Source organism: Camelus bactrianus, chromosome 13, assembly GCF_048773025.1.
Source record: "Camelus bactrianus isolate YW-2024 breed Bactrian camel chromosome 13, ASM4877302v1, whole genome shotgun sequence".
In the NCBI taxonomy this organism is placed as follows: domain Eukaryota; kingdom Metazoa; phylum Chordata; class Mammalia; order Artiodactyla; family Camelidae; genus Camelus; species Camelus bactrianus.
In genome coordinates this window covers 26182319-26200129 of record NC_133551.1, presented here as the reverse complement: position 1 = coordinate 26200129, position 17811 = coordinate 26182319, and the positions used below count along the sequence as shown (strand labels likewise).

General features: G+C 37.8%; 1 protein-coding gene across 3 annotated transcripts in view; it reads right to left on the bottom strand.

Annotated features, from left to right (window-relative positions):
* NEGR1 (neuronal growth regulator 1) overlaps nucleotides 1–17811 on the bottom strand; it is a 779253-nt gene that overhangs the window by 171415 nt on the left and 590027 nt on the right. For all 3 annotated transcript variants that reach the window (XM_010963405.3, XM_010963406.3, XM_010963404.3), the window contains exon 5: nucleotides 12192–12312. In XM_010963405.3, the coding sequence (XP_010961707.1) occupies nucleotides 12192–12312 (121 nt within the window). The remainder of the gene's footprint in view (nucleotides 1–12191; nucleotides 12313–17811) is intronic.

Genomic DNA, 17811 nt, shown 5'->3' with positions numbered 1-17811 from the left:
TAGCCAATGGCACTGATTGTTAAGATTGCAAAAATAAATGGAGCTGCTATACCTGACCTCATTCATTTTATATATAAATCCAGCCTCGCTTCATATTTTGAGACTACTGTTCATTATCTGCCTCCCCAGATCAGGAGTAACCATAAATATTTCTAGAGAAACAAACTTTCAGGTGCAAATGGTCAGAGAAAAACTTCATTGCTAGTATAGGAAATGCACGTGAGTGTATCAGATGACAACATTTAAAATATTAAAATAACTTTAAATAGGAGTGGGAGACGTGTTCTCAAATGAAAACAGATCTTTTATCAGACTAGAATTACAAAAGAGTATAATAATATAACATATATCACTGGATAACATGAATACAGTCTTATTAACTGATCTCTGGGTGGCAGCTTAGGAAAGATGGAAGATGGTGGGGGAGGGTAAGTAGTTCTCATATCATAAGGGGTATATTTACAAAGTAAAGGATTTTACTTCCAACAATGGACTTCAGGTTTATGAGTTAAAGCTGTAACTCAAAAAAAGAGCTTTAGAAAAAGTCCTGGGTGATAAAGAACTCTGAAATGGTCTTAACGGAAATGAAGTTTTCGTCCGTCATCAAAGGATGATGAAATGCCTCCTTTGCTTGAAGCACTGATTTAGAAACCAAAGGGGTGAAAAAAACCCCAAATATGGTACAGTTACTATCTAAAGGACCTTAGCTACATCTGAAGATGACACTGAGATGGCATCCAGGTCTGCACACAGCACATCTTATAATGTCTCCCTCAACGATAAAGTTCCAGGCTATATATATTTCTGGCTCTGAATTCATGGCTGTATTTCTAGTCTTTTAAGTGTGAGCAGGAAAGCTTGATGTATGTAGAAAATGTGAGCTGTTCTCAACACATTTATGACTGAAGTATTTTAACATTAAAACATTTCAACATTGTACAAAAAAGTTTAGTGTTAAGAATGTGGGAAACTGACATTCAGAAAACATTTAAGCATTTTCAAAAGTGTATCAAATACTCTTCATAGCAATCCTAGGAGGTAAGCATTATTAGTCCCATTTTGCAGATGAGAGGAAAAAAGTTGAGAAAAAATTAAGTTTAACTTCTATTTCTATTTTAATTAAGCAAGTGGTAGAACCAAAGTTCAATCCAGGTCTTCTGACTATTGGTATCTTCCCAAAGTAGCAATTGATACATTCAAATCATCAGGTAGAAACCCAAGATACTGTATTTGAGTTTGGAGAGACAAGTCAGAAACCATGGGTGGTTCAAGGAAATCAAGTTAACCCAGGGAATAAAACCAACAGAGCTAAATAACCAAGTGTCATGTGGCATTCAGGCCAGGAAAGCCAGGTCCAATCATCCATGAGGTGAATCTAGTGGGAAAGAAAGTCAAACCAAAATGTAGAGTCCAGTTCAACTAGCTGTTTCGAGGTTTCCCTGAACTAGAGGCCTCTGGACTGTCTATCGTGGACTTAGTGCAGCCTCTTACAGCAGCTGTCTTTAGCCTCCAGTGGAGTCAGCCTTTCAGACCACACAGAGTCCCAAGAGGAAAAGCACGAAATAGGCTGTCATCTCCCTCCTCAAACTACCTCCCTTAACACATACATATACCTTCAGCATCAGTTATTGTTTGTTTTTCGTCTCCTAGGTCCACTAAATATTTGGGTGGTGGTAAATCTCTCCTCGTAGGGTATACGCGAGAGATAATCAAGAATGACAGAGTAAGTAAAACCTAGAATAGTGGTGCTAATGCACTATTTTAAAGTTAAGTCCAGAATTGTCTCTAAGTCTGAATTCTAGTGATGCTGTGGAGTTACTGTGTTCTCTCTGACTTGGTCAAATCATCATATGTAACAAACACCATCTCAGCTGTAAGTTTTCACATATTTGTGTGACTTTTGATTACTTTCCACATTCCCCATTAGAGTCTAACTCTATTCGAGCAAGGATCCTGGCTAGTTTTGTTACTCACTGTATTCTAAGCATGTTGTATAGTGCTGGGCACTTGATAGTTAACACAGTAAGTAATTATTGCATGTTTGACTGAATGAATTACGTTTTTACATTTCTGTAATGCTTGGTTTTTTCATCTGTGAAATGGGAAAAATGAAGCCAATTCCAAACTGTTGATGGAAACTGTTTTTCAAACATATAAAATGTAATATCTATGCATATATACATATCAAACGCAGTAGGCACTAGATATATGATAGGTGTTACTGCTCAATGATAGGGTCTGTTTCTTAGAACAGATACATTTTCTCTCATGTGGCAGCAAAATATTAAATGTTGAGTACAAACAGGAAATTATTTTTAGAGAAAAGATCTAGAAGAGTGACTGAAAAGATCATGGCATCATGATTTCAAGATGTGCCAAACTCCGTATCAATTACATGCACATTATCAACATCATCTAGGCTTTTCACAGATGTGCAGGGTAGATTAAAAAAAAATTTAAAAGAGAGGGAGGAGTAAGAACTGCTAGAAACCGGAGAAATGAAAATTTATGTGAACATGCTCCTATAGCAACCTATCAGTTTACTGTGTTGCTTGGTACTTAAGGCTCAAAAACATATATCATTTATCCCCAGGAACAAACTGAAGAATATCATGTATCATTGTCTTAGCCCCAAGGGGTATCTATCTTTAGTTACACATTTGAATATATTAATGTTATTATAATATATTAGAACATTTAAATGATTTTAGACTTTATTAGGCTATTTAAAATGTATGTCTTGTTTACTTTATCAATTTTAATGAAATTAGTAATTTTAGATTAGAGACCTTTGGGCTGCCTGACTTGCAACGGTTTGATTTGCAAGGGGAGAAGATCGTCTTTTGACCCTACTTCAAATAAACGAAGGCGACACTGCAGGCGTCAGTCCTCCCCTGACTGCAGGGAGTTTTGTATCCCTGACAACCTGGCCTCTGGCTAGACTTCTCCCCTCTGTTTGAACTTCTTTTCTAATATCCATGTGCTCCTGATTTTAATGTCAAATTTCATCCCACGATATACCAACACAACCACTTTGCAGGGACCACACTCACAAAGCAGAAATAGTGGGAAGTCAGACTTGAGCAACAGAAACCAGCTTCCTTTCTGTAATCACATGTTGGGTTTACAGTGTCCCACAGTCTAAGGTGACAGGATGCATTTCTACTAATACTCTCTTAGTAATTTGAAACTGTATCAAAATTCTAATGGCTCTACTTTATCATTATTAAAAGGCCACAACTCATTCTTGCAACAGAGTGCATTCCAAACACCATGTTAGATGCTGGGAACATGGTGGTGAACAGGGCAGAATCCTCACTCCCGGGTAGACTATAGATTAGGAAGAGAAATGGACAAGTAAAAAAGTTGAGTACAGTTTAAAAAGTGCTTTGAGGCGAGAATATGGGAGTACCTCTGGAGAGCTGCTGCTTCTAGTAGAAAAGGTCCAGGGTAGTTTTCTGAGAGAAAGTGACATCTGAATAGGGAGCAAAGTGGAAGGCAGCCAGCCGAAGGTAACCAGGCTCGGGAAGTGTGTGGGAGGGGCCTGCAAGGAAAGTGGCCAATACCTGAAGATGCTTGAAAGACAGAGATCGGGTCATAATTTAGGAATTAAATACTTTAGGATGCCTATAGCCCCTACTGTGAGACAGCAGAATGGTAAGATTCCTAGCCAAGAGAGGTAAACAGGGGCGAGAACACGAAGGCTTCATGACTCGCTGTGGCGTTAGGCCTTTATTCCAGGGACAACCAGGAACCACTGAAGGGTTCAAGCACAAGTGACTAAATCAGACATTTATTTTGGAAATATCACTATGAATTTTAAGAACACAACCAAAATCCAGCTGTTAGCTGGTGGACTGTGTATCCAGTGTTAACACTTCGATTTCAGTATGTCCCAAACCAAACGCAGCACAGTCTCTTCCAAATCCCCTTTCCTGTGTCCCCAGCCTCAGCTAATGACTTCAGCATTCACCCTTGTTATTGAGCTAGAAAATCTGGAATTACCTTCAAAATTCTCCCTTCCTTATAGTTAATCAGACACTGAAATATACAAATGCTACATTTTTTCTCTCTCTTGCTTTTTAACTGCACAACCAATACCTTAGTTTAAGCCATATTTTATACATTTCTAATCCATTTCTCCCAACTACTTCCTGAAACATTTTGTGAAGATGAGGAGTGGACTGCTTTACTACTGTTGAAAAGCCCTCCAACAGCTTCTCAATACCTATGGAATTAAGTCCACGGATAACATCTTATCATGACATTTAAGATCCTTTCTAAACCTACCTCCTGTTACACCAGATTTCACATCCTGTACCCCAAAGCATAAAAAACCCTTATTTAATACTCTCTTCTATATATAAACTAGATGAACAGCAAGTTCCTTCTGTATAGCAAAGGGAACTATATTCAGCATCTTGTAGTAAACTATAATGAAAAAGAATATGAAAAAGAATATATGTATATGTATGTTTGACTGAAACATTATGCTGTGTGCCAGAAATTGATGCAACTGACTATACCTCAATTAAAAAAATACAGAGAGATAGAAAAAAATGAAACATACATAAATAAATAAAAAACTGCCCACACAATGCTCACATGAATTCACTAGGTTCTTTTCTGGCCTGTGATTATTTTTAACCCCTTGCAATGTTTGGAAATACTATTCATCATGTGGTGTCCAGTGCAAAAATTTTTCCCCTGAAGCATTTGTTAATGCTCTGATTTGAGTTGAATCGACCCTTGCTGTGCACTCTCAAGAACTTGACTTAGGGTCCCCTTAAGATATTCTTACTTGGTATTTATTTCATTTTGGTGATTTTTATGACAAACTGTAAACTCTACGTCAAGGGATGCAAACTGGCCTTGGCCCACTTTCAACTTTATTTGGCGCAAAATTTTAAATATAATAATATGTATTTATGTCTTATGCAGACATGTGCTTTCCAGCTCCCAGTAGTTGAAATGCTCCCATTTGTTTCACATATTTACCCTTTATCAGCCTGGCCTTGCATGACCGGGGGTGATGGAGCTGTACTGATAAGACTTTGGTTATAAAAAGGAGTGAAATATCATCAGAATGAAATTAATAAAATCATAAACAAGCAAATAAATAATAATGAGATGACATTAGAAATGCAAGTTCTTTCAATGAAGGAACTTGGTTCCTTTTCAAATTTTGCAAATTATCTCACAGATAAGTGCCCAATGTGAAGAAGTAGAATCTCAGGTCAGTAGGGAAGAGCACCTTTTAACATGGGATGGTAATGAGGTTATTTCCAATCTCCTGCTAAATCAAAATATGTAACTTCCAACTCTTGTAAGAATAGTCTTGCCAATGAGAGGATGAGAGGTAGGTGCGGGTGGGAGGGGAGAAGACAGAACTACCTTATTTCTAGTCTCTCCTGAATAATCAAAATTGTGTGGTAAAATCTAGAAAAAGGATAGCTGGACACAGTCAGGAAATCAGGGTTTGCTTTGTTTCTGTTTTTAAAAATCACTTTATTGAGGTATAATTGGTACCTCAACTCTAAAGCTGTACATATTTAATATATACAACTCAGTGAGTTTGAGAGTCAGTATACACCTGTGAAACCATCAACATAAAGGCCACACATATCCATCACCTCCCAAGTTTTCCTTGAAATTAGATTTTACTTCCCGTTCTGTACTTCCCTTCAACAAGTCATTTCACCTTTATGAGACAGTTTTGTTTTGTTTTAAATCAGGCGTAATCTAGTTAGAATTCTGCAAGGAATGCGCAAGATAGCAAACAGCGAGTTAAATAATATGTGTTGTAAGACTGCAAAGTCAGCATATCAGGTAAAAGTTGCATGTCATCAAAACTGCCCTTGAAAATTCCCTAAACTTCCTTGCTTGAGACTAGTATACTTCACAAGAGTCTTCAAAATGGGGGGTAAGGACCTCAGGGTGGGTACAAAGTGATCTGTTGGAGTATGAGGAAAAAATAATAGAATGCCCATTTATATTGCATTTGTATCTCATCTTTTAAATTGTATCTGTTGCAGGTCATTTAATTTATGCAAAATACTAGTTCAGAAGTGCATACACATAATTTACATACAAGTATGCATATATTGGTAGTTTTTGCTAAGTTTTGAATTTTACTTATGGTGATAAATGTTCTAAAAATGTTGCGGACCACTATGTTACATCATTCTCTATGGCTGAGCCCTGGATGAAATAGTTTGTTTTTGTTTTAGAATCATGTTATATTACATACCTACCTTCAACCTGAGGAGCTCACTGAGAATGGAGAGATACTCACACTACCAGAGGTAAATGGGAGTGAAAACCAACTGAAGGAGTAGCGAGGAGCATGTCTTCCATTACATGTCTTTCTGAAACTTATGTATCGAGTAGAGTAAGGAGCCGTGCCCTTTAAATTGTTACTACCACGTTTATCTCTTTCTTTCTCTTTTTTTCTCTCTCTCTCATGTAGCACCCAAAGCTCAAAGAGTATGGAAGTGAAATATAAAAATGTGCACATTTTGCAAAACTAGCATACATAAAAATGCTTGAAAATCATAATGTGTTATACAAATGTAATGTATTCATAACTTTGACACACATAAATTACACGAAAAATAGCAAAGAAAAAGGATCACTGAAGACACAGAAGAATATTTTAACTCATTTTTCTGGTTCCCTTGAAAATAAAAGAAGGGACGAAGACAAGACCCTCCCAATGTTCCTTCATCAAAGTGAACAACTCAGATGAAATTTACGGCCTGTCTAGGTGACCCAGTGGTAAATAATCTAGACTAGGAAAAAGGAGAGGAAAGGTCACTCCACTTCATTCTGATTTCTCAAGTTCATCTCACCTCGGTAAAGCCAAGAATAAAAAATCATCATGACCTAAAGTGAAAACCTAACCTGATTGAAAAAGGTCATCATACTTCTGTGTAATGTGAACGTGACATTTGCTACATGGTTGATTTTAGGCTTTTTCCTATCCTCTCAATGGTACCTTTATACATTTTGTAACATGCACATGCATGTTTTATACACGTAGATAATAAATCCTTTACAGCAAGGCAATAAGGTAATGCTCATCACATTTCCTGTGAAGCAAAGGTGTAGATGGAACAGTTAATAGGATTCAGAGGTAAGAGTTATGCTGACATATTTGTTGTAAAGAATGACCTAAAAATGCATAGACTAAATTTGAAATTCATTGCTTAAAAAGTCAAAATATTATAGGTTTTCACAGTCAACTATAAAACATTCAATTTTTAGGAACACATTCGCTTAACAGATATATTGATAATTTTAATGTTTTATCACATATTTGTTTTTCATTCATGGAGATAATTTGTATTTACCTTGTGTGTAACTTTTGTATCTCTATCTTAAATTACAATACAGAATTTAAAAAAAAACCCGTTGTGATTAAAGAATTCCAAAAAAGCATTGCTACAATTGGCCATTTGCCTGAAAACTGGCAACGTGAATAAAATATGCACTATTTTAAAAGACTGCAGCTGCTAAATTCATCATGAAAAATCCAAAGGCACGTCTTTCTAGGCTGCGAGCTTGGATTTGAGGCGATGTAAAGGGAATTCAACTAAGCAGGCGAATAAGAAAATTCTGATCTGAGACAAGATTATAATGCCATCTCAGCGAAGTGATACAAAACCTATGTTTTTGCAAGACCTATTTAAATGTTAGTCCATTACAGTTTAGTTTGTTTTTATTCCTAATCCTAAGTGAATGCACTGTTCTGAAGCTATGGATGAACTTAATTTCATGTCATCAAAGACATTATGTGCTTTACAGTACTTGGCCTGTTCTGAAAGAGTTCTTTCTCTGCTTAGAAGGAACGTATTTCCTCTTATCTGTCTTCTCTATTATCAAGAAAAAAGTTGAAATTTTTGGCCCTCTATATAATTGAACTCTGAACTCCTATTTTCCCAATACTTAAAAACTTACATGGAGTAAACATTAGTCTATTAGAACTGTCCCTGCCACTATGCTGCAAGAGACCACAGTGTTAAAAAATGACCATTTTATACCAAGGGACAATACTTTACTAACAGGTATATAACTTTAGTCATTCTCATGATGCTTAACTGAACAGTGCAATAAACTAAAGGTCAAATGGCTATTATTTCTAATATAAAAATAATTACATCATCCATGAGAGAGACAATGTGAGAGCCATCTTTGGGGACAACATCTGATAATCCTCACCCCTTGATATTTAATGTCCTCATGTTGCCTCTCCATCATTGAATAGGGTCGTCCTTTGTAACCAATAATATATTGCAAAAATGACAGACTATGACTCCTGAGTCTAGGTCATAAACAGCTTCTACCATGTTCTCTTAGATCACCAGTTCTGCGGGAAGTCAACCACTGTGTCATGAAGAGGTCCACATGGTGATTAACAGAGGCCGTCTGCCAATCACAGGCACTAACTTGCAGGCACGTGAGTGAGCTGCCTTGGAAGCAGATCCTCCAGCCCTAGTCAAGCCTTCAGAGGATCAGCACTCGGTGATCCTGGATGGGACCCTGATGAGAGACCCTGAGCCATATCCCACTCAACTGCTCCTAGATTCCTGCCCCACAGAAACTGTTTGAGATAATAAATCCTTACTGTTTTAAACTGCCAAATTTGGGTTGGTTATCAATAACCAATAATGGCAATATAGACAAGGGAAAGAATATGGGCTGAGAGGCTGACAAATCTAAACTGTGTCCTGAGAGCATCTTTTAAGTGAGTGCTCTTAGACAGGTGAAGTCTCTTGTGTTTCAGTTTTGTCATCAGTAAATTGAGGATAATAAATCATACTTCACAAAGGTCTGAAGAATACATGAGATAGAAGAATTTAACAGCCTTGGAAAGTGATTTATCCTCAGTATTTTTTTTTTAATTTTCTTTAAATTGTGCTTAATTGTGCAGGTTTTTTGTTGTTGTTGTTGTTGTTGTTTTATTTTATTTTTTAATGTTTGCAAGCAGATTATTCCCAGGACACAGAAGTGGATTTTACAGGATGTGGAAGAACTATAAGGTTAGAGATGAGATGAGAGATGATCAGGTACTTCCTCTTTTCTTCTATGTTTGTTTTTGTTAATATGTATTTGAATGAAAAGCTGACTTTGAAGATCTTGATTTAAGAGAGATGAATTTTTATAAAAATTCCCTTAAGTAGAAGTAAAGAGAGTAAATTATTTCTAAATATTTTTTGTAAACCCCGAGTATAAAAGATTTCTAGGAAATAAAACTTCTCCAGATCTTGCAAAATCTCTTCTCTACTCTGACAGAGCCTCTGACAGCCTCGTGCTTCTGCTAATGACCTTGAGGTCAAGAAAACAACTTGAAAACATGTTGTATCTGTTTCTTCTCTGTCTGGTCACCTTGACTCACTTATTTCTGTGTTTTTGACTTAATAAATTTGGGAAATTATAAGTGAGTGTTTACACCACGTGTGCAGTCTTTAATTTTACTAACTTATAAATTACCTGCATTGTCTTTACCTTGGCATTTAACATTGGCATCTCATATTGTTTTTGATAGACTCTGAGGTCCCAGGATCAATACTAGGTGTCATAGTCTAGGGGTTAAATCCTTGGACTCTGCAAGAAGAGGTGCAAGACTTCTTGGGCTCAAATCCCAGGTCTGTCACTAACTATGGACTTGTGCAAATTACCTGAAAACACTGTGCTTTGGTTCCCCTCAAGCAAAAGATGAGAATAATAATAGTACCTATCTTACAGGTTTGTTGTGAAAATTAAACCAGTTAATGCTAAATATCAGGTGTTCATTACACAGACAGTTTTTCATTTTGATGAGATAAGTATGTAAATGACCTGGGCCCTAAAGGTAGCATGGGAGATCCATTTAGTGTGTGTAGCAACAATTTATTCAGCAAGCAGACTATTTCTCTCTCTTACTCCCTGCATATACTCAAACTTGCTTTTCTATAATTTTGAGAAGAATTTATATATTCTAGTGGTATTTGAGAATTTGGATATTTCCTCAAACACAACCCTAACAAATGACAAACGTATACTTCACTCTGAAATGAAAATGTTTGCCTTTGACAAGTGCATTTGATTCTCACAGCTGCTAGATTCGCTTTATATGGGTGAGTGTATTGGGGAGGGGCCCTGATTGGGGAGAATCAGTCCACCTTTTTCAGCAGTAGTTTTAAACTCCTTTGAAAATCTAATAAAAGCTATAGTCCATCTCCCCAGTAGGAGAAAAATTGGCTCTTTGCTATATTTTCTATAGGCCAAGAAAGTGGACTGAGGATTATCGTAGCCTTTTTTGAGAATGGTTGCTGAATTTAGGAACAGGAAAGCGAGAGAAATAGCAAAAAAAAAAAAAATTTAGGCCATCAATTCACAAAATATTAGAAACAAAATGGACTTTAACAAAGGAGCTCTCACTTGTGCTACCAGGAATCATTCTCTTTGCTTAAAAAAAAAGGCCTGATACAGTTTCAAAGGTGACTTTGAAAGATATGTAAAATCATTTAAGTCATTTTTTCAACTGTGCTTTGTGGAGAACCAGGGTTGGTGGGGGCTGGCAGGGCTGCAAGGACATCCTAACGGAAGGGAGGGCTCTGAGCAGATGGTGCTGAGGCTCCACTCACCCCAGCTTCCATAGATATTACTTGTTGGGCTTCCAAATAAGACTGTATGCAAACAAAGGGTTTCATCACTTTCAAAGGATTGAGAACCAGTCTCCTAGAAGTTTTTCTATATGGATCACCACAAATGGAAAACTGCCCAGCGTGGATTATCAGAAGCTGAGAAAGGTTATATTGCCAGATACACAATCTTGTAGGGTGGGACAAGGGTGACCACAGACCAGTCTACCTAAATCTAGATTAAAAAAAAAATATGGGGTCCTCCATGAAACAACAAAGAAGCAGATTTATATTAAGTAAAAGCATTAATTAATTAGTAAAAAGAATTAAAAATTAAACAGCCCAAACCGTAGTAAGAGGTTGCATATAAAATAGCTGTAAAACATTTTAGGTAAAACCACCACGAGTTATCCAAGACAAATGAGGTGCTTGTGGGGGTTTCTTCTATTGTTAAGGCTGATGTTGAAGGGGGAGAATACAAATCCTCTTTTATTACCATTTAAGAAACAAAGTACCCGCTTATGTCACACCCATTCTCACCCACTGTGTCAATATCTAAGTTCTTACACGATTTCACCTGTTTTCTGTTTGGACATTTAGCTATAATCAGTTATGAGCTATGGCAAAAGTAAATAAACCCCATAGGTACATGTTGAACAGATGGGATTATCAACATTTAGCTTCTTTTTCTTTTTTCTTTTTTCTTTTTTTGACCGAAACGGCAATTTCATACGGTCCAACCTAACATTTTTCTTGAACACATCCCTCCCTAGTTTTGAAGCAAAAAATACGTATTACAGATAATATCCTCCCCTCTGCATTCCATCTCCCATTTAACCCACAGGGGTCCCACTCTTCTTTGATGACTTGATAAGAGCAGCTGGAGAAGTCGGAACGAGCCCACTGGTTGAAAGTAAAGAGAAAGTAGTCAAATCCTGTCTTCTCTTGTTCAACAGCTCTTGCCAAGGCTTTCTGAAGCTCCTCAAGGGGACAATCACACAGAACTGAAGTCAGAGTAGCCCTAAAGTCCCCTTGGTTAGTCCTTCAAACGTGTATTTTATCCCTCTATAGCCCCTTAGTGACAGAATTCCGGAAACGCAATGTTCTGTAAAACAAAATGTTAGAATGTCTTGCGGGAGAGTGAGGCAGGTGAAAGGGTTGAGGTTTATCAAGGAAGCCAGGCAGAGTCAGCAGCTCTGATTGCTTTTGGAGTGCTCTCCTGGACTCTGTGCCCGAGTCCTTTAAGGGCTGGTTTCCCGAGTAAACATGGTTGCCAGCAAGAGCGATGGTGTGGTGGTTCAGGAGGGAGGGGAAGAAATGAAACGTATCAGTGATGGGGGATTTGCAGGCATTTCTGAGATCTTATAAACCAGCGTGGACATTTCTTCTGGATGCTTTTATAAGCTACTTATCCCTCCCACGTGGCCCTCTTCAGTTTGCCAGCCCCGCGAGGAGGCTGCTGAGAATCATTCAAGCCAGTTAAAGAAATTGCTAAAGTAAGTATCTGAAACACAAACACATTAGCACAAAGTGCTTGAAACAGAGTAATAATCACAAAGTCCTTACTTCTTCTCTCCTTTGTACCATTCAAAGGCCGGAGGCGGCACACCTGCACCTTCGCATCTTATCAATCCACTGCGTCCAGGGGCCACCGTGCCAGATTTAATTTCCTGAATTGTAGGAGCAACTGAAAAAGAAACAAAGAAAGAGAGAAACGGGTGGATAAGTCAAAATCATCTTCAACAGAAATATAGCACACGCATATTTTTATTCCTTCTATATTCAAAGCAATCTTATGCCTGCTAGGCCAATGTATCACATTTTCAGTGTTTTATGCTTCTAATACAAGACTAGTCATTTTCAGCTTCATTTTTCAAGTTGGACAATAGATGAATGTTCCCTGGGAGTGCAGAGTAAATGCAATACATTTTGGCCTTGCTTCCTATTGGAAAAAATGGCATTGTTGAGGGGAACACTTCATCTGTACTCCAGTCAAACTACACTCCAATAATAGCTCTCATTTACAGAGTGATCACCGGGAGCCAGTCCTGGGGCTAGGTGCTTTATGCTCACGACTTCCTCACAGCAATACTCTAAGCTAGATGGAATTATCCCAATTTTACAGATATGAAAACGGAAACTCAGAGAGGTTAAATAATTTGTCTAAGGTCGCACAGCTGCTTAGCTACAGAGTTTGGATTTGATGTGAGGCATGTTGACTCAAAGTCCGAGCTCTTTCTGTATTCTGTGTTTTTCCCTACTCCCTATGCCGTAGCACATTCTAGAGATTTTTTTTAATGTGGTTTCTTCTACCTGGAATGTTATTTTCCCCCATTTCCACAGATTCAAGTTCCAATGTAGGTGTCACCATCTCCATACTGTTCCATGTTGCTCTGGCTGGAAATAGCTTTCTCTTCTTTGAGTAGTTTATCTAAATCTCTCATACAATCTACTTTCTATCCTGTATTGTAATTATTTATGGGTATGCCAGGCTTCCTTGTCAACTGCCCGAAGGCAGGGTAATGATCTGATTCATCCTTGCATATTCAGAGATCAAAGCACAGTGCCTGGCATGAAATGATGCTTTATAAGCTTCATTATAGCATAGCCATTCCTTTTAGTCACCGAATAGTTATAGAGCCATAGATACATACCAGGTCTTTCTCAAGGCACAAGCAGTGAAACTCCCTGACATGATGAAACTTACATTCTAGACAGGTTGGGAGATAAGGAGACAGACTATAAGCAGTAAATAAAATAAATACCTAATTTAAGTGAAATGCTAGAAATTGATAAGAAATATGGTTAAAAAAACAAAACAGCAAGGTAAGAGGAATTAGCGGAAGGAATGGGTTGCAGTTTTATGAAGGGTGATCTGAGTAGGACTCATCAAGAAGGTAAGATGTTAGCCAAGATGATGGTGATGGGTGAGCTTGTTACGCAGCTATCTGGAGAAAGAGCCTTCCAGGCAGATGGAGGAGCTTGCCGTAAGGCCCTGAGGCTGAAGCAAGCCTGCTTCATTTGAGAAATATCAAGATCAGCATGGCTGAAGCGAAGAGAAAGGGAGAGTAGCAGGAGACGGAGTGTGAGGGTGAATTGTGTCAACGTGATTTGAGTCACAGAGCGTCCGGATATTTGCCAAACGTTTTTTCAGCGGCCTCAGTAGCACATCGCCCTTCCTATGCAGGTGCATGTCATACTGTCCACTGAAAGCCTGAATAGAAGGGAAGGGGGAGGGAGGATTTGGCCCTTCGCTGCCTGACGGTTGAGCTAAGTTATAAGTCTTCTGCTCTCAAACTGAGATTTACACAGTTGGCTCCCGGGTTCTCAGGCCTTCACACTCAGATTGAAGCAGGTTTCCAGCTTGCGTACAGCAGTTTGTGGGACATCTCAGCCTGCTAAGAAGTGAGCCATTTCCTCATAATTGAATTCTCTCTCATGAACATGTGTATGTGTACAGGTATGCATGTGTGTGTGTGTGTGTGTAGGTTTTGTTTCCCTGGAGAACCCTGAATAATATACGGAGCCAAAGGACAGAAGATGAGCTAGGAGCCTGAGGGCCATTTTAAAGATTTGGCTTCTACTCTGAATGAAATGGTGAATCACTAACAAGGAGAGGTGTAATCCGATTTTTGCTTTAAAAGTATCACATCACTCTGGCTGCTGTGTTGAGAAAAGACCCTAGCAAGGCCAGGATGAAAGCTGTCACAGTGTGCAAGGCAAGTGATGCTGGCAGCTCAGACCAGGATGGTGGCACTGGGGGTAGTGCAGAGTGACTGGCTTCGGGGTCTATTGTGAAGTTGGAGCCAACGGGATTTCTTGACAGATGTTTAAAAAAACAAGAGTGACTTCTTTTGGCTTAAATAGAAGTTTAGAAATACCCATTGATTGAGATGGGTCAGACTGTAAGTAGATGACTTCCGAAGGAAACATTATGAGTTGCATGTAAGTGTCATTTTTTTAACAGGGTATTTTTTTATAGATTTGTTTAAATTATTACTTTTTGTTGAAGTATTGTCAGGTTACAATGTTGTGTTAATTTCTGGTGTACAGCATAGTGATTCAGTTATACATACATATATATATATACATATTCCTTATCATATTCTTTTTCATTATAGGCCATTTATAAGTTATTGTCACTTAAAGTCCATAGTTTACATTAGGGTCACTCTTGGTGCTGTACATTCTATGGGTTTGGACAAAAGCATAACGATGTATATCCATCATTATGATATCAAACAAAGCATTTTCACTGCCCTTGAAGTCCATCCTCCTATTCCTAAATCTGCCTATTCATTTCTACTACTCTGCCATCCCTGGTAACCACTGAATTTTTAAATTTTCTCCATAGTTTTGCCTTTTACAGAATGTTATATAGTTGAGATCATATAGTATGTAGCCTTTTCAGATTGGCTTCCTTCACTTAGCAATATGCATTTAAGGGTCCTCCATGTCTTTTCATGGCTTGATAGCTCATTTCTTTTCAGCACTGAATCGTATTCCATTGTCTGTATGTACCACAGTTTATTTATCCATTAACCTGCTGAAGAACTTCTTGGTTGCTTCCAAGAATTGACAATTGTATGTAAAACTGCTATGCACATGCATGTGCAGGTTTTTGTGTGAACATAAGTTTTCAACTCCTCTGGGTAGATACTAAGAAGTGAAATTGCTGGATTGTATGGGAAAAGTATGTTTAGTTTTGTAAGAAACTGCCAACTTATCTTCCAAAGTGGCTGAACCATTTTGCATTCCCACCAGCAATGCAAGAGTTCCTGTTGCTCCATATCCTCACCGATGTTTGGAGCTGTCTGTGTTCCAGATTTTGGTCATTCTACTAGATACGCAGGGTATCTCCTTGTTTTAATTTGGATTTTGCTGAGGACATGATGTGAAGGGTCTGTTCATATGTTTACTGGCATATGATCTGTGTATCTTCTTTGGTGAGGTCTTTGGCCCACTTTTTTAACTGAATTGTTTATACTATTTTTATTGAGTTTTAAGAGTTCTTTTCATATTTTGGATAACAATCCTTTATCAGACGTGTCTTTCACAAATATTCTCTCCCAGTCTGTGGCTTGTCTTTTCATTTTCTTGACAGTGTGTTTCATGGAGCCAAAATTTCTAACTTTAACAAAGATCAGCTTGTCAATTATTTCTTCCATGAATCGTGCCTTTGGTGTTGTATCTAAAAAATCATCATTAATCCCAAGATCATCTAGATTTTCTCCCGTGTTAACTTCTTGTTTTATATGTATGCCTCTTTTCATAAATATTTTCTTTCCTACCCGTCTTTTTAACATAGTACGTTATTTCAAATACCATGGAAAAGAGTTCAGCACAACAGAAACCTGGAACGTGCAAGTACTAATTCATTCAAATGACCTAAGTAAGTGTGCACTTTGGATTTATTTTAAGTTTCCTTAGAAAGAGATTAAAAAAGTACAGAGTTTAATGATTTTTCAATATGCGGCGGAAATGAAAACTGTAAACACTCTTAAAACAAAACCTTGCCTTTTCTTTTAAAAATACTCTAGCAGATTAATCATTTTCTATTAAGGGTGACACTTCACTTTGAAATTATAGTACCTCTTTCTCTGTGGTATTTTTATTCTGAATGATAAAGGTTCAATTTATAGTTCTGGAAAAATTTGCAAAGAGTTTTATTAAAGTACTTGGTAATAACTTGGTTAAAAAATGATGAAAAGTAGCAAAAAAGTTTGGATGAAAAAATGTTATAATACACATACACATTCATATATATACACCAATATAAACATGCACCCACTTTCTAATTCAATATAAGGAATTATTTAATAAATTTTAACTTTGTTAAACAAAGGCTCACACCTTCCCTTATGAATCTATACACTTACTAAAGACATCTATCAATAAAACCCCAATTACTGTCAATTATTATGGCACTGTTTTGCTTGTGAGAAGAATAGGTAAGGTGATACTTTCACGCTTGTCCTCATAAGCTTTCATCTCTCTTTCTCTCCCTGTCACACTAAGAGGCCATAACCTTTTACGGTACCCAACTATTACTGAAGACGAAATAACACGTGCAACAGGAGATCTATCCCAAGCTTCTACTGATCACCTGGTTAGTTTAATTACTCTCTTGTTTGTCAAGGGGGCCATGACTCATTACAAACAAAACCATGAAATCCGGAACATCGCCTGAAAACCCAGGCGTAATGAACCGAAATAAAACTCTAATTTGTCATTAAAAGGCTTTCACGCAGGACAGTGTGCATACGGCTCAGCACTAGGTAAGCACACGCGTTAAAGGGACATGATCGTGTTGTCTAGGGGTTCACGGGCTGCTGGGATGGGCACTGAAAACAGAGAGATACCTAAAAAGTCATACAGAAGCCTAGATAACAAAGGAAACAGGAGTTAACATGGCAAATAAGAAAAAGTCCTAAGAGCATTTTATGTGTTAGAGAATTAAAGGGCTACGGGCTATGAGTGATCATTGTGGAGAGGAGCGTCTTCAGTAGATTTCATTTGGAGGCTCAAATTATAAACTTGAACTTGAAGGCTATATTGATTTTTCTTGGGGACATGAATGGACTCTCATGCGTATTATTCTGCCTCTTTTGAAAATGATTGTTCAGGAGAGAGAGGGTTTATCCACTTAGTCTTCATTCCTTCATCAACTCAACAAGTATTTTTATTGGGGAACACACATTAATGAAAAAACAACATTCCTGGCCTCCTAGGGCTAATATTCTTGAGTTTGTGTGTGGGTGTGCAATGAATAAATAAACAGTAAGGGAGTGATATGAACTGAGATGGAAATTGATCAGGGTAGAAGAAAAAGGAATGCAAGGTGTGTTATTTCATATGTTGCAGTCACAAAGCTCCTTACTGATAAGGCAATATTTGAGCAGCAAACTAAGTGATAGGAGGAAAGGAATCATGTGGTTATCTGTAGGAAATTATTAAAATAAGGGGAAACAGAAAGATTAGAGGCCCTGAGTTGACAGCACTGAGGTAGAAACATGCTGAACAGGTGTGAGGGGCATCAAGGTGGTTATTGTGGCTCGAGCAGAGAAGTGAGAGGAAGAATCCAGAAAAGAAGGTCGGGTGGGCAGCTGGAGATCAGATTCTGTAGGGTCTGGTAGCCTATGGAAAAGCCTTAGAATTTTATTCTAAGATGAGGTTTTGGTGCTTT